The sequence below is a fragment of the Rhipicephalus sanguineus genome, chromosome 3 (genome assembly GCF_013339695.2).
Source record: "Rhipicephalus sanguineus isolate Rsan-2018 chromosome 3, BIME_Rsan_1.4, whole genome shotgun sequence".
Lineage (NCBI taxonomy): Eukaryota > Metazoa > Arthropoda > Arachnida > Ixodida > Ixodidae > Rhipicephalus > Rhipicephalus sanguineus.
Window position 1 is genome coordinate 8,197,765 of NC_051178.1, and position 26,080 is coordinate 8,223,844.

The 26,080-nt window shown below is 45.9% G+C and overlaps 1 protein-coding gene across 1 annotated transcript in view; it reads left to right on the forward strand.

Moving 5' to 3' along the window:
* Nucleotides 1-15,147, forward strand: part of LOC119386432 (proteasome adapter and scaffold protein ECM29) — an 814,720-nt gene extending 799,573 nt beyond the window's left edge. Inside the window, exons 45-46 of the mRNA XM_037653733.2 lie at nucleotides 9,256-9,327; nucleotides 14,954-15,147. Coding sequence (XP_037509661.1) covers nucleotides 9,256-9,327; nucleotides 14,954-15,090 — 209 coding nt within the window. The 3' untranslated portion in view covers nucleotides 15,091-15,147. The remainder of the gene's footprint in view (nucleotides 1-9,255; nucleotides 9,328-14,953) is intronic.
* Nucleotides 15,148-26,080: the final 10,933 nt, after the last annotated feature.

Here is a 26,080-nt window from a genome sequence, read left to right on the forward strand (position 1 = left end):
GAGCCTTTATATGCATATAAATACACTCATATATGGGATTATATAGCCTTATAAGTGCCCTTATATGCATATCAGTACAGCCATATATGGCAGTACATGACCTTATGTGAAGCCGTATATGGCAGGTTATGGCAGTATATGGACTTATATGAACACTTTTATATAATTATATAAATTCATATATGGCCATATATGACTTTATATGACTTTATATGTCCCCTTATTTGATCATATACGTCCGTATATAAAACATATATGGGCCATATCTGGCATTTTCGTAAGGGGGCGCACGCCGCCAGTGTACGCCTCCGCGCAGTTAAGGCGGCCAACGTTGGCCACGGCAGCAGTGACGTGAGAAACACCGCTTTCAGGCGGGTGATTTGAAGTGCGCTAACGCGATGTGGACCACTAAAACGTAATTTTATTTTAAGATAAGCACTTTCTTGGCACAAAAGTAGCCCTACGAGGTTTCTGAACCGTTATTTCAACAATCAACGTCGACTTAATATTTGCCTTTAGTGTCTCTTAAGGCTCCCCGGCAGACGCAACACACCCCTTTGGCCCTGGCTTCACGTAGACGGCATTCCTGGGCTAACCCACCCAGGGGAAACCGGCCGTCGCCTTTTCCTGTCTCTCTCTCCTCGCGTCTTCGTCTTTCTCTCTCACTTTTAATCTTTCCTTTCTTCTCCTCTCTTCAATTTACTTCCGTTTTCCCTGGCGGCAAGGGTTGACCTTGTGCAAGTAGCCAACCTCGGTCTATGCGCATTTGGTTATAGTAGCGGTGTACGGCTGGCGTCTGCATGTTTCCATTTCATGAATCTTGTAGCGTCCCCATGTTGGTCTCCGTGGTGGGTGGCCACCATCGCTGCCGAATTGAACTCCAATGCCATGCATAGAGCGTTTCCTCTAATAAGTGATCGTACCGCGCTTCAAAGCGCGTATGCACCGAAGACCTGAACTTTCTAAGCCGACCAAAAGAAATTTTTCCCCACTACCACGTTGTACACAGCGCGAAGACTGACAAAACAGCTAGGACCGTTTCCCCATTTGTAGTTTCCAGATCACTAACAAACACCATAAGAGCTGCATATAAAGTTACTAAAATGGCTAGTGGAGACCAGTGTTATGGAGTTGCCACTCCGGAATCGGAATGACTCCGGAATCATTCCACATTTTAGCGACCCCGGAATGAAATGGGAATGGAATGTGGACAACGCTTGAAGGAATGGAATGGGAATGGAATTAAGCTCTTTTTACATGGAATGGAAATGGAATTAGGTCTTTTTCCGAAAATAGAGCACGTTTTCATCTATGCGCTGTTTTTCAAACTTCAAACATTAGTTATTCGGAGCCTCGAATTGAACAATAAAGCAGTATTTTCAAAATGTCAGGTTTGATTACAAGCACCATACATTTATATAGGCAACGCGCCTACCATAATGCTGTCCTTATATAGACTGTGTTGCTCCGAAGTTTGTCTCTATTCTTCGCGTAACTGCGGCTCTGTGCCGTTGGTATCCGACGTGCGGAACTACGGCGGCGGTGTTCACTGCAAGCTTTGGTATACCAGCTTGCCCGCCGTCTCGCCTCATACCCCCCCCCCCCCCCCACGCTTTTGCAATACTGTGCCCCGGTCTAGGCACTCCAGACGCATGGCATAACTGCTTGGTCTTCTTGAACACTACTTTTGTCAGCATAAAAATACGCTATGTCGTCATTTTATCATTCACACATTTAAGCTTAAAAAATGTTAATATCACCATTCGTTCAAACTTGCTGACCAAGCATATGCCAGAGGCAGCGGGAGAACTGCCCTATGGGAATTAATAGGGTGGTTGTACTGCAGGATGCACGTCACCAAGCTAATATCACTTGACCTTGGTAACGTGCTTTTGCGTACTTTTCTAGTTTTTAATGCATCTGATGACATCAGCTCTACGTTCATTCTTATCTCGATAAAACTATCAAGGTGCCTTTCCTACATTGAGGAATTACAGGAATGGAATTGAGCTAACCGGCCATTCCCGGAGTTGGAATGCGCTAAGTTTTTTCATTCCGAGGAATTGAAAGGAATGGAATTGTGGTAAGTTCTAATTCCCCGGAATGGAATTGGAATGGAATGAGGGCGCCCATTCCGCAACACTGGTGGAGACCTTCTTCAAGAACTCCATGACAAGGTACAATTCGAGTTACTGAAGAACTACATAAACTTTGGCGACATTCCCATAACTATAACACCCCACAGATCCATGAACTCCGCCCGTGATGTCGTATCAGACACCGATCTCCTTGACTTATCCGAGACTGAACTCCTCGAAGGGTGGAAGGATCAAAACGTGACAAATGTGAAGCAAATTGTCATCAGGAGAAACAATCAGGAAATCCCCACCAAACATTTGATTCCGACCTTTTCCACAAGCGAACTTCCACAAAGCATTGAAACTAGCTACACAAAGACAACAGTCAGACCGTATATCCCGAACCCCCGCAGATGTTTCCAATGCCGAAGATTTGGCCACGGCTCTCAGAGCTGCCATGGTCGACCTACCTGCGCGAAATGTGGTGTCCGAGGCCATGCCTCGGACACCTGCAATGAAACACCACACTGCGTGAACTGCGACGGCGACCACGCTGTGTATTCACGTTCCTGCCCACATCAAAAGAAGGAAAAAGATGTAATTTCATTGAAGGTCCGAGAGAACGTCTCATTTAAAGAAGCACGCAGAAGGTGTTCGGCCTTTCACGGCACAACCTATGCTGATGTGGCGCGTCAGGGGGCAGCGTCGCATCAGCCACCGCCACTGGCCCGGCCCACGCAAAGTGAGCCACCAGCCGTGGCGGCTGCCCCCGTGGTGGCAGCAGTCAAGACTGCTTCACCTACCAAGCCAGAGGTCCCGGTGACTCCAGGGTTGTTGGGTCTCACGATTACGCCTCACCAGGCGAGGTCGGAAAAACAAGCCAACAGTTCGCGTACGCGGGCGTCCAGTGCCTCACACGAGGCAATGGACACAACTCCGGTACCCCTGGTACCGAAAGAGCGGCGTGGCTCCCTGGAGCGCGCTAAGAAAACCAAAAAGCCGATAACGGGGCCCGAAGACGGCTGTGACCTGAGTTCCAACTTTCTATTTGAACAACAGCTACTTCCTTTTCGTACACACAGCACGACTTTACTACCAATATGGAATCACAAATTATACAATGGAACGTCAGAGGACTCCTTAGAATCTCGACGACGAAGGGGTCTGCTCTATGCACGGCTGATGCAGAAGCCTAGCTCCGGTTCCAGCCGCACACAGTCGTACCGTGCACGTGTCAACGTCCCCTTCCCGTAGCGCGAGTCATCGCAGCTACGACGGGTTCGGGCGAATGAGGCTACAGGATAGAACAACAAACAACACTTTATTGCTGCACTAGCAATAACGGAAAAATGTCGCTTAGAGGGATAGCCCACTCTAGCAGAGAACAAAGGGTAACGCTTACTCCTTCGGTCGATGGTCGGCTCGCGGGTCATGGGAATGATGTGGTCTATGTGTCGACCCCAGAGGTCAGCAGAGCAAGAGAGACCGTCTCCCTGCCTGGTCGGCTGTTTTATCAAGCCTCCCCACCGCGAGGGTTGTTTCCCTCGCGGTGGGGAGTTCCCTTTCCCGCGAGCAGGGAAGCGAGGATTGGCGCGAGGTGCGACGGGAAAGAAGGCGTTGCTAGGAAAGGGGCGACGGTGCTCGCTCTCCAAGTGGCCTTTTGGCTCGCGCCTTCAGTCCGCGATCGCGCCAGCGTTAAGGAAAGAAAATGGCTGCGTGTGCACTCCCACAAGCACTCCGACGTCCAAGAAGTGCTGTGTGTACAAGAAACACACTTAAAACCCAAACAAACCCACTTTCTACGCAGTTACATTATTTTCCGAAAGGACCGGGAGGCAGTGGCTGTTCCAGCGGTTCTCTTGAACAAACCCGTCACCATTTGCTCTCTACATACCTCCACACTACCACCTTCAAAAACATGAATTCAGCGGCCCTGCAACACTTTTTGAGCAGGGTCAAAAAGCGCTGCCAATCGGTAGTCGAGGCCCCCGAGAACACGCAAGCCAAATAATACAGCGAAGCGAGCGGTCTGGAATTTACAATAAATTCTCAAAGTCAGCTGAAAATCGCTCCCTCTTCTCTCGACAAATGATCTATTAGTCCGCAATATATGACGCGATTGTCGGCAGTTGCACCATTGGCTGATGTTACAATCACGATAACACCCTCATTATTACCTTCGTTGTTAATTTTGAGTTCAATAAGTAGATAATATGTATGTTTATATTGTGTTATGCCGTTAAAACACCGAACAAACATTAATATTAGCACTTCCGGTCTCACCGACAGCTCGTCTGCTCGTAGTTGTGTGGTTGCGTTTTCTTCACCATGCGCAGTGCCGAAATCGTGAATATTTCTGTGCTTTTGACCATCGCCGGTTGCCGTTGAGAGTGGCAGCCGTTCGAGTGTTGCCTCCTCAGCTGGAAACTGCATCGTCGGCACGTTTTCACAATCGACCGACCGAGGCAGCGGTGCAGCATTTCTCCGATAACAATGCTGGCGCCGGCTAGCTTAGGATACCTGTGTTCGCTTTATGGCGAGAGTCCCGTTCGCTGTCTGTTCAGTATGTCATCGAGCCGTACCTCGGCGTATCCTCCCCGTAGTGTCACGTTCCCGAGAAACCGCGGCACAGCAACCAAGCAGACTCGCATTCACGGTAGCTGCAGACAGCCGGGGGATGGGTCCGCGCCAGCCCGATGCCCCACGATCCTTTCTTCTAGTCTTTAGTTCTTTGTTGTCAGCCCGTACTCGCTGTGCGCCCGCATTCGAAGAGCAAACAGCATCGAAGTACCGCCACTGGGAGAAGGGTGCACGCAGCTTTGCCGTGTTGAATACGATTCAAGCGCGAGCAGTGCGACGAGGCGGTGTATCGGAGTGTGGGTCGAAACCCATCTCAGCTGTCATTCGTTCCAAACGCGCACGCAGGTTTGCGTCCATGGTTGGCAGAGCGATGAAAACACTACGGCAGTTCGAGGTGCACACCCAGCATTACCAAACCGACTCGCAGTTTTCAAGCACGCGCGGTACACGGTGCGATCGGCTCCGCTCGACGACGACCACGCAAGCCGACTGGAAGTGGCGCCACCGACCATGTGGTTGCGCCGAGACGCCAGAGAGAAAAAAATGAAGAAAAAGAAATGCCGCCGGCGCTGACGTAACTCTTCGGCACCTCCTCGCACCTCCGCCCTCCTTCCCTCCACGCCCCGCGCAGCTTTCCGCGCACTGGCGGCGTTAAGTGGAGGGAGAAAGCTGAGGAACGTGATTTCTATAATTTGGTAACACCACTTAGACTCGACGGATTCGAAAAATTTTTGCGGCATATGATTCGTGAAGAGTCATACGTCAATAATGAGACTATTCCAATATAACTAAGAAAGGTGTTGCAGGGCCACATTAATAGATGAACTACCAGAACCATATCTGATTCTTGGGGACTTCAATGCACATAGCAGTCTATGGGATGACTCTTGCTGCGATGCGCGAGGTCGTCTAATCGAACAATTCCTTTTCTCTTCAGGCGCTTGTCTGTTGAATCGGAAAGAGCCAACATACTATAACCTCGTTAACAGTACGTACTCGTCTATAGATCTCAGCATTACATCTCCAACGCTTCTACCCTTACTTAAATGGAAAGTCATTAATGACCCTTACGGAAGTGACCACTTTCCTATAGTTCTGAGCACACAACTAGTAAATGAATGTCCCCAACAGGTTCCCATATGGCACATTAACAAAGCCGATTGGGAACAGTTTCGTAAGATTGCTCTCTTAAGTTGGACAAGCATGTGTGATTTAACCATAGGTGCAGCTGTAGACTACTTTACAGCTTTTTTGATCAATGCTGCCACCAAATGTATCCCACAAACAAGTGGACTGTCTGGCAGACGACGGGTGCCATTGTGGAACAATGAATGCCGGAATGAACGCAAAAAACAAAACAAAGCATGGAAGTTGCTTCGGGACTCTCTGACAGCTTAGAATCTTGACAGTTTTAAGAATATAAAATCTCAAGGCAGGAGAACGTGCCGACAGGCAAGAAGAGAAAGTTGGGAGAATTTTTTAACGGGCATCAATTCGTATACGAGGCTATAGTCTGGAACATGGTCAGTAGGGTAGCAGGCCGACAAGCACATTCACTTCCTGTGGTAAACACACAAGGCGACAGCCTGGAAGACCAGGTAAACTTCCTCGGCGCACACTTCGAACAGGTGTCCAGCTCGTCGCACTATACTGAAGCTTTTCAACGATACAAAACAAGAATCGAAAAACAGAAACTAGAGCGCAAATCCAATTAACACGAAGCATACAATGAACCTTTCTGCATAGCTGAGCTACAAGCATCGCTTAATTGCTGCAATAATTCCACCCCAGGCTCCGACCGTGTTGTATATGAAATGTTGAAACACCTGCCATCTGAAACCCAAATCCGACCACTTCCCAGTTGTGTCACTACAATTTCCAAATTTCCAAGACCGGCAATAGTTAGAAAACTTCATGAGTTTTTAGGACTGTTCAATTATTACAGACGGTCTGTGCCACGCTGCGCCACCATTTTGCTGCGCTTCATAACTTGTCGGGCGGCCACATGAGACCAAGCATTCCTTTACCTTGGAGGGACGCTGCCAGCAAAGCTTTTGGGGACATAAAAGCGGAACTCACCAAAGCGACACTCCTTGGTTGTCTTATACCCAGAAGTGTCACCTGCGTTATGGTCGATGCTTCGAAGGTGGCTGTTGGTGTTTTTTCTCTAGGAAGATGACATCACAAGAGAGATGCTACAGCACTTTTGGTATGAATAGCTGGCTATATGCCTTGCAGTCAAATACTTCTACCACTACCTCGAAGGTCGTCAGTACTTCATGCTCACCTATTACAAGCCTCCAACGTACACAATAAATTCTTAGAGGACCTTATACTAGGTGTTTTTTAGACAGTATAGATTTTTTTTATTAAAATCCTATGACAGTTAGGCACCTGTCACTTTTACACACGTACTCTATGTCGAGATGTAAATACTTTGCCTCAACTAAAATTTCATTGATGCAACTAATTAACAAACATAACTCGTTAATTAACTTTTTAATTATTGATTTGAGTTGTAGTCCTGAAAGTTGAACGTAGTTGGAGATATTCATCATCGAATTTCAAGGGTGAAATCGAAAGTGATCGCACCTGGCACCCACGAAGTGCAACAACTCTGCTATGTCAGACTGGAACTGCCCGTGACACGAAAGTGAAGAAACTTGAATCAAAGCACCCCGACCGTATCTTTACGTGAAAAGCTGCAAGTCATCTCACTTGTGCCAGCACATTGCCTTACTTTTGCGGGTAGTGTTTATCTGTTTCTTTCAAGCTGTGCACAAGAAAACTTAAATATCAACCTTTTCTTTTTCTGGGGAGTGTAAAATAAAACTCAGGGGCAGCCACTGCTGCGCTTCTTTTTGCAGACAAGCGAAATAACTTTTCACGCCTCTTTATAGTTTAAGAAAGAAACAGACAAACACTACACATTGCACACAAACAATAAGCTGTCTACTTGTGTATTTCAGAATGCTTCCCGATTTTTCTGACCAAATCCTGCTTTGGTGCGCCTTGATTCAAATTTTGTCACTTCCCTGTTACGAGCATTACTGGTCCGACGTAGCAGAGTTGCCGCGCTTCGTGCGCACCGGGCGTGATCAGTTTCGATGTAATTCTTGAAATTCGATTATGAATAGCTCAATTAAAGGTAAACATTCGGCAGAAGTCTGCCTGGTTGGGCTCTGGCGTTGTCTTCTCACCAACACATCCAGGAACGGGAGGGGGTTCCTCCCGTTCCTGGATGTGTTGGTGAGAAGACAACGCCAGAGCCTATCTTTCTCCGTCTTCAGGAAACCAACACACACAGGGCGCTACCTCCACTTCAGCTGAAATCACCCCGCCTGCCACAAGTTCTCCGTTGTACAAAGCCTCGTGAAAAGGGCCGAAAGAATCTGCTCGTCTCCACGACGGCAGAAGGAAGAAAAAGGAAAAATAATCCGTGATATCGGCGACAACGGCTATACAAAGGCGTTCATTCAAGGCCCTGCGCAGGAATAAGGGCGGGGGGGGGGGGGGATAGAGAGCCAGCGACGCCGTGTGCAGATTCCCTACATCGCGGGAACCAGCGAAACATTAGCGCGCATTCTGTGAAAGGCGGGGGTCGGCGTGGCACCCAAGCCATGGGCCGTTTTTTTCAGACTGCCCCGCCGCGTACGTCAGGGAAACAAAGAACTTCCGCGAAAGGATGCGGCAGCATAAGAACGATCTGCGTCAGCTGAACAGCGAAAGGAGTGCAGTAGCGGAACACTGCGAAAAATGTGACCACCGCATTAGTCCTGACGATGCGGTGATCCTGGAACAGGAAAGCTGTTGGCGCCGGCGGCTTCTCCTCGAGTCGTGGCACATACAGAATACAGCGGAAAACATCAACCGCACCACGGGGACCTTGCCCCCCCTCCATTGTCAAGGCTTGCGGCAACTGTCGGCAAGAAAGCGCATATAAGCGCCGTGCACCTCGGGCCATCTCACCCCTGAAGAAGAAGCCGGTCAGGCTTTGAAACGTCGGGTTTCTTAAAATAAACCTTCTGGTTGGAGATTTCTCTTTTTGTCTTTGAATAGCTCAAACTACGAGCAACTTTTGTGATTTCTAAAAAATGGGTATACCATAAATTATCATGCACTAGAACTTTCTAATATAAACAACTGCGCTCAAAGAAATAATTAAAATTTAATTAACCAGTTTCTTAATTAGTCACGTCAATGTCAGTTTCGTTGAGGCAAATTATTTCTCCTTCGACATAGAGTTCATGTGCGAAAATGACAGGAGCTTTACTGTCATAGTACTTTTATAAAAAATCTGTATTGTCTAAAAAGAACCCTGTATCGTCCCTGTGAGCTTTCAATAAAGTACAATACTATTACAATGACGAATATAAGGGCTGAAATTGTCATTCGAAAAGCAAGCGCAAATACCAAAATGAGGGATCTACTGATATCTACCTGATTTTTCACAAAGACATTTACCACTATTCTTTTATGTGTTGTGGCAACACTGCATCGATCGATTCTAGTGCATCATTTGCTTAGGAATATTGCTTGTATTACGTACAGTACTCTTACTGATTCACTGAACTGTTGCTTTTCTTATTTTTACTAGAAATGACAAAGTACTCCAGCCTTTGTCTTGAAGCCCTCAAGCTGCTCAAAACCTTTGTGGAGCGCATACAAGGTGAACTCTACTTTTGTGAACAATTTAAGTATCTCCTAGAGCATACACACATAGAATCTGTTTTTATCATTAAATAAAATGTCTACATAGTAATTTCATTGCACTTGCTCACTGATAATATATATTGCTTATTGACGAGTGTGTATAGTATTAAAAGCAGTATTTTGAACTGAAAATAGAATAGTGGTTCTTCACAGCATAGGTGGGCAAAAAATGCGGAGCTTACTCACTCACCCATGAAATATATTTCGCCCTTAGAGCTCACTCGGACTCAGACTCACGAAAGTTTTCCTCAGCTCGACTCACTCAGACTCACTCACTGAAAGTTTTCTGAGCCGGGCTCACTCGGATTCAGACGCCAAATTATTACTCACTTGGACTCACTCAGACTCACAGCTCTATTTGAGTCTGAGTGAGTCGACTCATGAGTCCGTTAGCGTATAATTGGCTTTTTCGACCACGGTGTCAATGCTCTTTTAACACCAAAATCTCACGTAATTGGTGCTCTACTTGGCGCCTTTTGACCTGCTACCTTCAAGTATGAGTTATCAGTGGTTGCAATCCATTAAGGACATTTTTCTTGAAAGAGATGACTCACACGAGATATTTTTATCAACTTCCTGTGAAAGAGTTTGTGGGAGCAAGTCACGGCACGTTACCTCCCCCCCCTCCTCTTCTGTAACTCATGCCTCTGATCAATAAATATTGAGCTGGCGTATGAACTCTAGGGCTTAGAAGTACGTGCGAGTCGACGGGAGTGTAAACGTGAGCCGACATAAGGCTGATAGTAATCCTGAAGTGGTGTAGATAGGACGATAGGTCGGCAAAAAGGCGTGCAGCTGTCAGACTCACTCAAGAAATATATTTTGCACTTGGGGCTCAAAGTTTTCCCAGCCGGACTCGCTCGGACTAAAACCGCCAAAACATTGCTCACTCAGACACAGCTCGATCTGAGACTGAGTGAATCTGAGTGAGTTAGCCGACCTATGCTTCACAGAAACAAAAATTTATGATAGCTTGCAAACTGGACCTCGCCGTTGCGCTGCTTTGGCCCAGTAAACTTAGTTTAAGATAGGTTCCCCAAACATTTTGGGGCCACAAGGGAATGGCATCAATGTCAATGCACATTCGTGAGATGCAGATGGCGTCTGGGTTTTGCGTCAGACATGTTATTTGTCAATTAGTGGGGAACCTCAGAGCTTCCTCTTAGCATCAGCCACCATTGAAGTGGTGGCTCTTGCGTAGAATCAGACTGACCCGCTTTCAGAGTAAATGATGACTTTCCTAATAAACTCATGCTGACCCAGGTTATCGCTTCTTTTGACCTCACGCATATAACTAAAATAACTAATAAACTGCGCCTGCTTTTAAGATGAGTTGTCGCTTTCATTTGGGTGGTGAAATCATACACCTTCATGTTTACTTTTACATGTGTCAACTTTTTCGACACAGGAATGCTGCATTAGTTGAGTTAATCGGCTTGAGGAAAACTCGTCAAAGAAGGCCAGCAGCTGTCTCCAAAGGGAATCATCTAGTACATAAGAAACGTTAAAAAAAAAAGAGATACACAAGGAAGGAACAAATAGAAGTAACACAGGTAACAACTATCACAACTTCGCCGAATCTAGTGTCCTTGTCTGTTGCATCACCGGGCATGGTCTGCGACGGAACATGTGGCTGTTGGTTTGAATCCATAGGTTGATAGGTCGACGACTGCAATAACAAAGAAAGTGCGAAAGATTGTCAGTCAAGTTTGATAAGAACGGCGAAATGGTTGAGGTTAGTAAAGCATGAATCTTAAAATAACAGAGAGCTGAGCTAGTTGGTAAGTATTCATTCTAAGAAGACAGGGCATGCAAACTCGGACACAAGAAAGAAGTGAGGACACCACAAACGCCGAAACAACTGAAGAGATGCACAACGGCAGAAAAGAAAGAAGGCACGAAAACTTATCTGCGCATGCCCATGCAACAGGCGAACCTATCAATCCGGCACGCGTGGCGGTCTACGTGGAAGATAACTGTTAAGGCATTTGGTTTCATCTTTATGAAAGTTAATCGACGGTTGGCTCACGCATGCGCTACCACTATTCTCGATATGCCATGCTTCAATCATCAGGCGCGTTTCTTCATTTCTATGCCAGTACAACACTGCGCATTCATCGAATTTTGACGTGCACTTACAATCTCGACAATGTAAAGATGGAATAGAATGTGAGCCTCCTGTTAGCGATCTCTTATGTTCCAGCAATCTCTGGTTAATGCATCGGCCCGTCTGCCCTACGTAGAAGCGGCCGCAGCTGAAAGGGACCTTATACACCACACTCGTACGGCAATCAGTGAATTTGTTGGTGTGTTTTACGAAACAAATATCGGTCCGCTTCTTGTTTTTTACTCGCTCATTCTTCCTCTGCACAGCGGCACAAATCTTACCTAGCTTATTGGCAGCCGTGAAAACAACATTAACGCCGTATCTACTTCCTACTTTCTTTAGCCTGTGAGCGCATTGAATGTACGGTATACCTACGTTTCTTCCTATCGCTTTCTGCAACCATGCTCGGACTTAACACAATGGACTTCTTTAAACGTTCAGCGACAGTGGCCACTGCATCACGAGGATACCCTACATCTAAAAGACGCGTAACCTGTGCGTTAAAGCTATCACTCATTTTGTGCGCACACGACTTTGTGAGGGTTGACTTAAAGGGACCGACAACTGCCCAGAACACGAAATGAGATGACTGCACTGATGGAAAGATTGTCCGTCGCATTGACTCAAACGAACCCTGTTTATCTCGTGAGAGGTGGATTGATATTTTTATTTCTTCATTGAAAGTCGCGAAAAATGACATTTGGCGCCTCTGGCGGCAAAATCATAAACGGTCCGATGAAGCCGGTCACATGACCATTGATTGGTGTATGCGTTCGATGACTTTTCTGTTAGTACTGAAATATTGTTAATTTCTTTATATTAAAAGATATTACTCCATAAAAATGTACATATAGGCCTGCGTTAGTTGTATGCAACAAAGTGGCGCTGCCTTCGCTTGGCGTAATGATCCCATGCCGGGACAAGCCATCCATGTCACAGGCGCAGGCAACCTTGGGCGCAGGCGCACACAACGCTGTACAAATACCGAGAAGGTTTATAAAGCCACATCATCTCATTGTAACAGCTTGCTATTTTCAAAAATGGTTTGAAAGCTCAAAATAAAGGTGGTTAAGCATAGCTACAGTAACTCCTGCGAAAGCAGAACAACGACAGCTTTCACAAGGGCTAGCGGCATCGCTATCAATTCTCATTGTTGCTGGAGCAAGCCTTCATGCATGTTTGGAGCCTTTCAGATCGAAAAATACTGCTTATAAAATAACTACGTGCTTTTAGGATACACCACTGCAACTACAAACGCTACGAAGGGTAAGCTTCCTGTCGCGCCGTAAAAAACTGGGTCGGGAAAAATCAGTTGTTGGTCCCTTTAAGGCAAGACATGGCGAAGCCGTTTTTTACAACCTTCGAGTGCTTCGACGAAAAATTTAACAGCGGTTTCAAAGATCTAGGAGAATACTGCCAGCGCACGTAATTCTTCTGGAACGTTAAGGAAATGTCTAGAAATTGTATTCCATTATTCTGAGGCACCTATTTAGTAAAGCTCAGCCCTCCTCCATGTAATTCAAATTTTTCGCTCACTGAAGTTACCACCGTTTCAAAGTCCTCACCACTACAAAAAGTCAAGTAATCGTCCACATAACGAAAAACCTTAATAACTGAATTACCTAAGGCGCCTTCCAAAAGTTTGTCAGTCTTGCTAAGGTAGAAATCACTAAGAACCGGTGCAACCTTAGAACCAATGCATATCCCTGATTTCTGCACATAAACGCCTTCCTTCCAACCTACCAGCGTCTACTTTAAATACATGGAAATAATTTCTAGAAATGCCCCGGTAGAAACACCACATTTATCGCTGAAAACCGTCTCGTGCCCTTGTTCGTTAATACATGCATTAACACATTTTAACAAGTCCTCATGCGGCAAAGAGTAATACAGGTCTTCAATATCCATACTAAAAGCTCTACAACAGCCGGGGTTCTCCTCTGAGAGAAACTGAACTAGCGCCTGAGAGTTACGCATACGAAAAGGGTCTGGAAAACTCAGATGTTAAGCAGTTTTGCAAATAACTAGACACAGCGACTTGCCAGGTGCCTTGCTCTGAAGCGGTTGCTCGAAGCGGAATCTTCGTTCTTATGTGTTTTGGCTGAAAAAAAAAACAATTCTAAAGTAAGTAATTTAGCCTTCTTGACATTACAAGCTTTTCTCTCAAGAATATGTCTTAACAAAAGGTGGACAGCACGTTGCCTAACTACCGATGGTTTAAGTTTTACCGGCCTAAAATTCTTTTTTATGGCTGTTAATGCTTTTTCTGAGAACAAACTGTCCGGCATAATTAGAAAAAACCCTTCCTTATCTGAAATTACTGGCCTGAGTTTCTTCTCGACACAGTAATTAACCAAAGGCCGGATAGGGTCAGAACACTTGAGATGCACATTATAACCCTTGATACAAGCAACGCAGTCTGAAATGCATTGGGAACGCTCTTCTCCAGGAACAAGTCTAGTGATTGTACGCGGCAAACTTAAAACGTCTATTGGTTTCAGGTTCGGCTTAAAACAGTATTTAGGACCTAAGGCTAGGGTTTTGCAGTGACTATCATCTAAGGCAGCTCCTCCAAGGACTAGCAAGTTATTTTGCGGTGAAACAGTAGAAATAATCTTCCTCTTACATAATTGAAGTTCTCGAAGTTTCAACCCTCCATATTAATTCCGCATGCTGGTTAGCTACCCTCATCCAGTCGGCGTACATCTGCTTCTGGCGGCGATCGTCACGCGAAGTCGAGCAACAGACCTTGAGGCATTCCTGGTAAAATCTCGCTTGACGCCATGATTCCGCGGTCATTATGGCACATATCCTCCTCGCATGTCCGGTAGATGGTTGCAGAAAGCCGCACAAAAGTTGAACTTCAACTGGGTAAACTCTATTCTTAGAAAACCATGAAAAAGTCCTAGCACGCAGCATGCAAATAGCAAATAAAGAAGCCAAAGAAGCGGAATTGTTCAGATAAGTAGGAGTACATGTAAAAGGGTTCAGAGTACTAGAAATGAAGCTTAGAATAACAGAGAGCTGAGCTAGTTGGTAAGTATTCATTCTAAAAAGACAGGGCGTGCAAACACGGACACAAGAAAGGAGTCAGGACACCGCGTTTGTGGTGTCCTGACTTCTTTCTTGTCTCCGTGTTTGCACGCCTTATCTTTTTAGAATGCATGCATCTTAATCCATCAGAAAGAAGGGATGCAGAATGTACCGTCAGCGTAAAACCTTTAGAGACCACGAGACCCAAGAGAAAGCTGAATATTCACGCTGCTTCGTTAAGTAGCCTTGAATTTAGATAGCACGCAAACAACATGCACTGTGCAGTTCAACCGAATGCAGTCATGAATTGATGGGAATTCAAAATCTTTTCAGACCTAGTATTCTCTAAACTATACATTCATTAACGAATTACGAGTAGTCAATGAGCCTGGCTTTGCTGTACCACAAGAATTGACTCATTTTTTTGAAAACTATGTTCCAGACACTCGGACATCCTGGATTGTTGAGCCATCTTCTAAGAAGCTGCAGCACACAATATCCACCGTGGCTACCCGAGACAACATGGAGCTCAAGAACTTGGCCCAGGAAGTAGCTGACATCCTAGCTACATTTACATGACGTCATAGGGATGGCAATAGGAGACACGTGAAATAAATATTGTGCACCCTACTTTGTTGCTGCCTGTTTCCAGACGGCGTGACTCACATGGTCCACCTTCACAACAATTGTTTGTAGACTGGTCATCCATGAAACAGGCCAGGCACATTGTTTCCAGTCCTGAAAGCTGTTCTACAAATTCTAGCCATGTGTCACATTTGTGTTGCCAGCACCAACATGCCCTCTTTCCCATCCTTCATCTCCTGTGCATTATTATGTGGCTGAAGATTGTCTCACTGACCTTGCCATATTGTATCTACACACAGAGACACTGCTACTGCGAACGTTAAAGGGGACTGGACACTATTCAGAAACCGCATGGTGCCTACAATGCTCCCTGTCTCCGAGAGCTGCGGAACACCCGACCATACCTGCGGTCAGGATCGTAATGCAGCAAAGGGTTAAAAAAGGCCTGGCAATGTTAAACACATGCACCCTCTTTAGTGAAGCTAGGTTAGCTCAGATACTTGAGGAGTTAATTGGGATGCATGTCCGACGAGGGCTCTGTAGCATGGTGTGGGGTTTTTGATCCACTCATTATCACAGGAAGAATTATACAGCATTTAAATTAAGGGTAGGAGACGTCCCAATAAAAACTAAATAGAATATATAAATATCAACTGAAATTAATACAACGATACGCTCTAATGTTCAGAAATGATGAGAAAGTGGGGAAAGTTTGTTAAAATGCAAAAGGTACGAACTCGGTAAACTGTACCCAGGTAGCACACATGGTCTAGAAATCGTTTTTTTTTTTTAGGGATAAGTGGGATAAAACGGATTCTAAATCAATTTCGACGTTTCACAAACGTCACAGAAAATCCGTATTTTATCCGTTTTTGATAACGTCTATAGCAAACCTATCTTTTAAGACCATTTTGGTCTGGAACGTATATTTCAAGACGTTTGTTCGATTCTAAACCAATTTAGACGTTTTAAAAACGTCTTCGTGACGTCTAGAAGACGCACTTTATAAGACGTTTTCTCGCCAGCAGCGGATCGCGCGCCACTTGGCCCATGCACGCATGAACCACCGCGAATTGAAATTTGAACTCGAGGCCACGCACGCCATCTCTATTGCGATAAATGAAGTAACGCGCAAAAGGATAAAGGCGTGTGGTGTCTACATTGCATCAGCAATAATGAAGACTTCAAAGTTCGTTAACCAGTAAACTTTACGTAATTTACTGTAATTTACTCGCAGCGATAACCGTCTAACTTCCTCACGAAGGCCTCAGCGCTGACTGTATTCATCCGCGCGGCTGTTGCTTCTGCAATATTCAGTTAAGGTCGCCGATTTCGCATGGGCGGTCGAGCTCACCGGTCATGCACTCTTTTGCTATATTTCGTGCTTGTGTCGTGATTCATGGAGGCTACAAACGCAGCTGTGAAGAAACTATACTTCGCTGCGTGTTAAACTTGTTGACCCGAATGCAAGTATATATCTGTGGAGCGACTGTTACGCTGACTGACGGTTAAAGTCCCGTAAGATTCTCTGCGGAAGAACTCACTCATCAACTTGCACGCGGGACCCTCTCGCAACTTCCTTTCTTCTATGCTCGAGGGACGGGCGTGGTTACTTTGATGTGCGATTAGTTTTCTGTGGATTTGCGGATACTGTAAACCACGGGCTTCTGTCATTTTGAAGGTAAGTTCATGTTGACTGCATTTGCGCTCAGTATTTGAGAACTATGACAAATGAAAAAGCGTGTTCCATTGCATCGCGGCCTGCATGTGCGACATGTTTCAGCAGTACGTGATTGCGAAATTTATTCAGCATACATGATAAAGCTGTCGAAACGTAAATGCAGGTCATGGTTTCCGTTCATGCTCGAACGAACGTGAGCGAAAACCGTATTTATATTTGTTAACCTAATTTCAGTAAAATAACTATGTTTTTTCTTGGCCGCTTGATGCGGTAGTTTCAAGTATAGTGAACTAGAAGACTTCTAGTGGCGCGAGCAGCGAGGCGTGAGCGAGCCGTTTTCATACTGACGCCACGAGGTGGCGCCACTGCAACTTTTCATAGGACGAGACCTCGCGGCATTTTTTTTTAATTTTGCTTGTTATTTTGCGTTTTTCAGCCGATTTATCGATTCTATTCGAAGATTACATCCTTCCCACTGGTGAAAGCCCACAAGTTTTGATGGCAATCGTTGTTAAACATTTAAAAAACGTGCACGAAGGCCACGTCACTATTAAGTCGCGAAGAATACCGCATTCCGATTTTCGTGTTGTCAGCGAAACTTTGACTTCGAGAGTAATTTTTTTTTTGTTATAAATGCAACCAAACAACGACGTACCATTGTGATGACGTGCAAAGCTAACTTTTCGCATGACCATAGGCGTGCGCACGAGTCCCTCCTAATGACCTAATGGGCGCGAAGTTTGCCCCATACTTTTGCTCAGTCGGCCTTTTTCCATCATTGTTTAAACAACAGGGTTATGGCCACGAAGATTTTAGACGATTATGGCGGTTTGATTTAGGCGTAATTATGAAAAATGACACCACAGCCATGTTCATATGAAACCACATATGAAGAATTTATTGACAACTTACTTCACTACAAAAATAATGACAGGAAAAATCTTGACCGTCATGATCAACAGCTTTCATGTAGACACTCATTTAGCACCTACTCAACTTCAAATGCTTTGATGCCTGCCGCCTTTTGTCGCTGGCTCGATTGATACTTTTCGTGAAGAAATGCAGGCGTGTCGTTAAGTAAAATGCAGTTACGCCAGCAGCTATGGCTTCAGCATGTTCTGGGCATCCAAGCGTAGTTTTCTGCTTTTTTTTGACAAGGTCTAACACATCAAGCACGCTTTCAGAGTGCAGCTCTAAAAGGCTAAAGCACGTTGTGAATGACTCCTCGAGGTCGGCCACAAATTTGCACAGCTTGCCTGCAGGATAAAGTAACCCGCCATTGTCCTTCAAACGGACAAGCTCAGCCATATTCAAATCATCAGCTGCCTCCTTGGTGAGCAAAAAAGGTTAATGCACTCTTCACAACCAGTTTTAAGAATGCACTTTCTTGCAACATAACCGGCAATGTAAAAGATTAGTCTGCGATCGCTTGATGCCACAACAACAGGAGAATGATCTGGCGCAGCCTTAGCGAGTAAGGCATCTGCGGCAGCTAGGGTTCCATCATCAAGAAACCTGTCAATCAACTTCTGCCTCCCAGTGCAAGTGTTCTGCTCACCAGCATCTGCATTCAATAGTGAACTGAGAACAGCAGGCTCACAGTTCCCCCTTGAAACAGAATGCGCAAGATTGCTGAAGCTGAGACAGTTCACTGTAGCAATGAACTGCTGAGGTGTCGGGTGGGTATTGCACCCCGACGACTGCCTAACGATGCCAAAGAGATGTTCGATAGGGTCCTGGCTCAACCTGCTTGTCGTCAAATACTTGAAACCTACATTTTCAGTCAAATACTTCAACAGCGACAAAGTACTGGATAGTGTTACTCGCAGTCCAGTTGCTGTGACTGAGAAAGCCCATTTGTGTGGCGTTCCCACTCTGACAAAAAGGTTAGAAAAGAGTTTAGCTTCTCAGCTGATCGAGAGTTGGGACGGAGTGCTTTAGCTGGAAAGCGCGATGTCATGACTTCTATAACACCATGTATGGTCCTGCAAAAGAATGTTTCAGTGAGCTGTATGTGTAGCTAAGAAATCTGCAAAGAGTTAGGTAAATATAAAATTATGCAATGCTTACTCAAAAAAGTGAATTGTTGCTGCTATGCTACCACACAGATGTTCCAGCCTGGCTTTGTGCAGCTAAAGCCCATGTGTTACTTTTTCACTGAAGAGCTGGACTGCCAAACCAACTCGCATTTTCTCGAAGTTGTTAGGGTTTGTATGGCTGGATGTGATGCCATGCATAGCCTGCAGGGTAACATTGCTGCCATCCAGTTCCAAAGCCTTGCGAATAGCTCGCATAGTCACCTGCATATAACCAAAGCAGTGATAATCCACTGAAAGTTAGTGACTGGAAGAAAAAGTGTGGTAGGTTAAACGTTATTTTGATTGATTAACGTACTCACTTCACCCTTCGGTGTTTGAAAATCCAAGCATACCAGCCGGTTTCGAAGGCACTTGAGGGGATGAGGGAAATCTGATATGAAGTACAGCTGACGGTGCTCGTCGACTGAATGTTGTGCACTGCACTTGATCTCATTCAAGGAGGCCTGGACACCCATTGGCGTCCACATGCGTCTGTTCCAACTTGCACCGTCTGATGTGATGAAGTCCACCTTCAGGCCTGCTTTTTCTGCCAATATTATGGCTTCAAGCATGATCTTGGTCAAGGTACCTCCGCTGACGTTTCCTCTTGTTGCAAACGCTGCCAGAATTTGTGTCCATTTCCCAATGAACGGTACGAAAATCAAAACAATTCCATGGTCACACGGTGTGTGCTTACCTTTAGGAGATGTAAAGTTACCTAGATCTACAAAACCATCTATGTGGCCGGCGGTTGTTACAGAAAGATTCTCAGAAAGGTGCATTTCATCTACAATTATTCCACCGTGACATGCGTGCCTCCATTGTGGCTGTCTTTTCACTCACCACATTGAAAATCTTTGGGGAGAAGCCAAACCATGTTCTGTACGACTTCAAATATTTGCGCAATGTTGTTTTACTTGGCAGTGACAGAATATTTTCTTTCCTCAGGTGCTCATAAAGCTTGGCACTCTTCATTTTCATTATAAGACATTCCAAAACCCATTCATTCGAATATCTCATGCCTTTTGCGCTTTTTCGTGATGCCGATTTAAACATGTGAAGTGTTGCTTCACGCTGTTTTGGAGGAAGGGCTGCTATCCTAGTGGTAAATTCCTCCTCAGTGATGGCTTTGTTTTTAGCTGACATTGCTTTCAGTTGATTTTTCAATGCAGTGGCGCTATTCTTCAAACGCTTGCTTTTTGCCTTTGAAGCTTCAGGCGCTGGGCAAGGGCTCCTTTCTTAGGCACATGAGCTTTTTGGCAGGACTTTCTTGTCAACAGTAGCTTTCGATGACCTGAACAATAAATACATGCGGCGCTTGTGGATCAAAGCACTTGAACGCACTTACCATCGGACAAGACCTTCCCGGAGCACTTGGCGCTGAAGACGTAGAGTCCGTTGGTGTATGTTGCTGCTTGCTGCTTCACCGTCAAAACCGGCAACATTTGCCTGAATTCGTTGTCCGACAGTTGCTCCCTTGCAAACACACATTGCCATGGCATCATCCAGTACAGCTTCAGCGTCGCCAACGGAGGCGACTGTTTTACAGCGAAAGCTGTTATGAGATCATTTCACCGGCCGTTTTTGGCGCCGTAGTTGTCCGCCGCCGCCGCCGGTGTCCGTAACCACTATCGCTCGAAATAAGAAAAAAAAACGAAATAAGATGGAACGAGGTTCGAACCTGGGCCCTCTGCGTGGGAGCCCAGTATTCAACCTCTGAGCCATGCCGGTGCTTGAATCTGCTTTGCAAAAAGGTCCTATACAGGCTTCATGTCGGGAAGGAACCATATTAACATATGCAATATAGCGTGGTAGAAGAGTAAAATAAACACCAAGCGTCTCACAACGCGAATTCTGTAATCAGGCGTCACACAATGCGAATTGCGCAACGAGGAGTTTGTTGAATGCTTCCAACCCATTACAAAGGGCTCCGCCATAATTCTTCATCGTCATCAGGCACAGCATCAACAAAGTGCGCATAATGCCTTACATGCTTTTAGCAGGTACCACGGCTCTCCGTAAAATAAAGAAAAATGGCACAGTGCCTGCTTTCCTACTTCTAAAAAATTACAATGCATAGTGGGTTCCTCGCAAGTGCACTTGTATTAGTTACCAAGGAAGCCCATAAGCGCATGATCCATTTCCTCGGGGTCTCAGTAAAGTTTTTCGCCCCCCCCCTCACCTCTCTCTCCCACGTCAACGTATGTTATACAGCATGGCGGGAGAGGGACATAGCGACCGGGCGTCACCTAATGCAAATTACATAACTGGTGGGCCGTTTAAAGCTTCCAACCCATTACAAAGGGTTGAGCCATAATTCTTCATCGTCATCAGTCGTCGCGTCAACAAAGTGCACATAATGCTTACAGACGTGTAGCTGGTGCCTCGCTTCTCCGCAGAATGACAGATAATGGCTTAGTAGGTGCTTCCGAACTTCACAAAAATTGTGATTTATGGCGTAGTGGGTACCTTGCTAGTGTACTCGCATTAGTAGCCCCAAGAGAGCTTACAACGGTGCTTTAGAAACGCCGCTCTTCCAGCTTTCGCTGTGACTGTGCTGCGGTTTCAGCGCAGGCCTGGCGTTTTTTTTTTTTTTTCTGAGCACAGAACGCCTTGACAATAAATGGCAGCACAAACTTCGTCCCCTAACGGTTTTTTGAAAATGACAGCTCGCTGATGACAAATAACAAGCCTTCCTTGCTTCTTCAACGAAGACGTCGCGAAAATCAAGCCGACGCTATCATCTTGAATGCGGCACCACCTCGGCGATGGTGCTAGTGAACGCAGGGTCTGAAATTTGAAAGGCGAGGATTCTGCAAGTTCAGGTTCTTCAAGCACCTCATGTTCGTTGTTAGTGTAGTCAGCGCTTCCGACGTCCTGGCGCGGTTTCTTTCTTCGAAGTGGAACCGAACATGCAGGTCTCTTCCTTTCCGTTCTCTGTTTCGGGGCTTTAACGGAGAGGTAGGCTGGGCACTGCGGCAACAGCGTAGGTATGGCTAAAGACGGCTTGCCTCTCGGAATGCACACTTCCACGCCATCGACCACATGAACGTAATCGCGCAATATGCAATGCGCTTGGAAGTGATGTTCACACACAGCTGATGATTCCGTCAGGCTCTTGTCTGCTCTTCTTAGGTGTCGCTCCCATTTACTTCGAAGCGAGTCGTCTCTTGGTGCGGCGAACAGCGATGCTTTCGGCGAGCCCGGATAGCCGGTGCGGCAGCCTGGTGCAAAACAGTGTGAATCTGTTCTTCTTTTCGCCATGTCATCGCAAAATTCCCAGTCGCTGGTACAATATCTTTCCCTCTCACTGCATTGACTACTTAACGCGAAGATACGCAAGATAATGTCAAGTTATCCGAGTAACATCGCGCGCACGAAACGAGCAAAACCATAACCTTCACAGCCAGGTATATGCCGCCAACTGCTGCCAACGAGCGCGCCGGAGGCTAGGATGGATGGATGGATGCTATGAGCGTCCCCTTTCTAACGGGGCGGTGACATGTCTGCCACCAGGCTCGAAGGAGAAGAAAAAAAAAAAAGAAAATGCCTTATCTACATTGATTAAATCTACGTTATTATACCAAAAATTATAAATTCACGGTCCATCTCTCTGCCTCTTAAGGCAGAATGACCTTTTTTTTCCCCAATTATTTATTTTTGTACTTTATCTCTACTTTCCTGCCACCAATACTCTAACCGTCTCTTACTTATTTCTATCGCGGGCGTGTTCAGCTTTCCATTGTTGTCCCTAAAACCCAAGGCTTCATGTAGACTCGTGCCCACACGTATACCTGGCTGAATATCGCCACATTCACTCTTAAAAAAAGAGAGTCAAAAGGGAGTCACGTCTGCTTGACTCTCTTTGTGGCAGCCGATGACCACCTTTTTTTCTAAGGGGAGTCACAATGCTCTGGTCGACGCTCCTGAATGAAATAGATGACTCCCTTGCTCCAAGGGAGTCAGTGATGGTTCTGCATATACAGGGTGGTTTTTTTTTTTTTAAAGAAAGCTTCACTGGCTGCGACCAAGATACAGTTCGCTGCTTTGGCTTGTGGTATACCGAAAACTTTTGGTTGAGAATATATAGCATGGGATCGTAAAATGTGGAATTACGCACGTATTGTGTTATGGCTTCAGTCACGATATTGCTGAAACAGCGCGTCGAAAACGTCTACAAGTAAACAGGGTTCTTAAAAAATCTTGCCCCCAAGCGAAACATTGAGAGTTATGACAACGTTTAACAATGGCAGCGCTGACAAATTTGCGAATCTTCGCACGTTTGCAAGCGAGGTTTGTAGATTCCTACGACAGCATGTATGGCAGAAAACATACGCCTATTAGTGAAATGGACGTGCATGGTGTTGAACGCACTGTCGATCGGGAACACATCTAACTCGACGGCCGTAAGAACATGTGCCGCAAAGCTGGCATGATAACAGCGCAGACTGGTTATCAAGGCGACGCTTTACCGCGTCTCCTAAAGAGCGACAATACTACCAGAATTATAGCGCGCGTGGTCATCATTTCTGCCCGCCACAGCTAAACTATATCTTCCCGATAATCCGCGCGGGCCACCAAATCGCTCAGCAAACGTTGAGCGCTAGGCACGCACACACGGCCTCACCGCACTCTCCCTAGCCCCTAGAGCAGGGGCACGTTCACCTGCGCCCCCTCCCCCCGTACAGCCCTTACAGACACACACACAGGGCACGCTTCACCTCCTCCACCCTATTATTATTTAATAGAGCTTTAACTATGCATGGATGTGTGTTCTATAGCACCAAAACAAAACCGAAACCACGTAGGCGTTCGTGGAGGCTACTTTAATCCAAAGCCGAAGCCATCAATACGAGACAGCCATTTTGGCGTCGTTAGACGGCATTGTTCGCGATCCGTCTCGTTGTGGTCGTTCTTTAGTTCGCCAGAATAATCTGTGTCGTCAAGCGTGATTGCAAGTGATCGTTTTGCGTGACTTTCTTCGTGCTATGCATTCGTGGCGTAGTGTCATATCGTCGGCTCGCTCATGTCGTGTTTGGCTGATCGTTTTGCGTGACTTTCCTTCCGTGCTATGCATTCGTGGCGTAGTATCGTGTCGTCGGCTCACTCTTGTCGTGACTGGCTGAAGCAGTGTCACTCAGTGTTTGGGAAAAGCAGCCTCCGGACGGAGAAGTTGCTGCAGTAAGCTTCGTTTCGTCGTGAACTTGCCTGAGCAAGATGGCAGCGCATGACGGATCCCAGTGGCACCGACAGACGAAGCCTGTGGACGACGCTCCTACGATCGTTATAGATTTCAAGTGAGTTCTGACGGCTTCTGCCTACAACTCTTTTATTCGCTTCACACGTAGCTTTGCCACTTGTCTTTCTGATGTTCCAGTTGCACGGATTTTGCTATCGTGTTTCAATGGCTTGGCAACGACGAAAACCGCACTGGACTATCCAGTAGCGGGTAAAACGGAGTGGTGCGCGCCAATATCGTGTTTCCTTATTCCATACATGCCAGAAAAACATGAAATTGCGAGTTGAAATCTCGATTGCAAGTCGAGTGTGGTGACACGTAGAGCAACGTTGCACCGATATATATTTGAAGGGTAAGTAAGCTCAGCTGATCAAAATCAATCTAATGCACCCGGCCCCAACATGCCTGATATCCAGATCATGATTTTGGCTCGTGAAACTCTAGAATTTACTGTTTCTTTCCTTTGCTACCCAGACGTTGAAACACGTTTAATACGCATTTATTCGCTGCATATTCGAACTTCTCGCCGTGTGTGTGTGTGTGTGTGTGTGTGTGTGTGTGTGTGTGTGTGTGTGTGTGTGTGTGTGTGTGTGTGCGTGCGTGCGTGCGTGCGTGCGTGCGTGCGTGCGTGCGTGCGTAACTGCTATAAAACTTTGATGCAATAGCTTTTGTAGCACGGCTTCATTTAATTGAAACAGTGGTGACTTAATCTTATGATACTAAAAATTATCATGCAACAAAGGTAAATGTGAGTTCACTTCAAAGTTGTAGTTTTTTTTTTTTGTCCACAAAGTGCATACGAGCATAACCTCATCCTCCTGTGATACTTGCTTTGTCTAATGTGGTGTGGTGCTAGTACCTAATAGTAAACACAACACCAGCTAGTAATAATGGCAGTAAACATACTGCTCAAACGCTGTGTTGCGTGGATATTGGATGCCTTTGTTATACCAGCCGTGGTTCAGTTCGGTATTATTTTCAACACAAAGATACAGTCTACAGTTGTGTAGTGGGCAGTGGACAAAAATACTTTAAAATGGACTTGGAAGCGTTACGCTGCGAAGCCTAAAGGCCCGAACACACGTACGCGTTGCAGCGCGTCAACGCGTGACTTTTTGACGCGGTGTCGCGCCCTCTCCCTGTGGAGAGGGAGGGCGCGCAGCTTCGCGTAGCCGCGCGCCCTCTCTCCCCATAGGGAGAGGGCGCGACGCCGCGTCAAAAAGTCACGCGTTGACGCGCTGCAACGCGTACGTGTGTTCGGGCCTTAAGGACGCGGGTTCTATTCCTGACCCCGGCAGCTGCATTTAGATGGGGGCGAGATACAGAAACTCCCATGCCCTTTAATTTGTGCACGTTGAAGAACTCCAAGTAGTTAAAACTAATCCGTGGTCTCCCACTATGTAGCAACGCTTAATCGTATCGTGCTTTTCGCTCATAAATCTCTAGCAAATATTACTTCGTCATTATACCTCGAAACTCTCGCTGTATCGTAGTTGAATTCTATTCGCCATAGTCTGCAATGAATATTTAGCACTTTTTACAGCAGGGTACCTCATTTGACGTTCTTTTACAATGCACCTTAATTGTCCCAATTTCGTGCCATAATCAGCTGTTGTTTTTAATATGTATATAAGTCACTTAAGCACTGTTCCTTTTTGTTTGACCGCTTCTCATCACCTCAATTGTTTGAGGTTTGAGGTGATGTTTGTGCTGCACAGTTTGCGCGAGTTTGCTCCCAACCCTCTATACTGGTCAACGCTGGCTGGTGGGTTGTCCTTCCAGACAAATGGAAAAACGAGACCTTTGCCTGTTGATATAGATCTGAAGAAAAAATGGCACATTAGGCCTTTAGAATAGCTGCACCTTCGTGCAGCTGTTCTGAAGCCAGGCACTAGAAGGGCACGCTCACAATGACGCGACAGAAAGAAGGCAGTGAAGGCAAGCCTAGTCTTGTCGTACATTCGCCATATTTCGTGTAGCTGTATA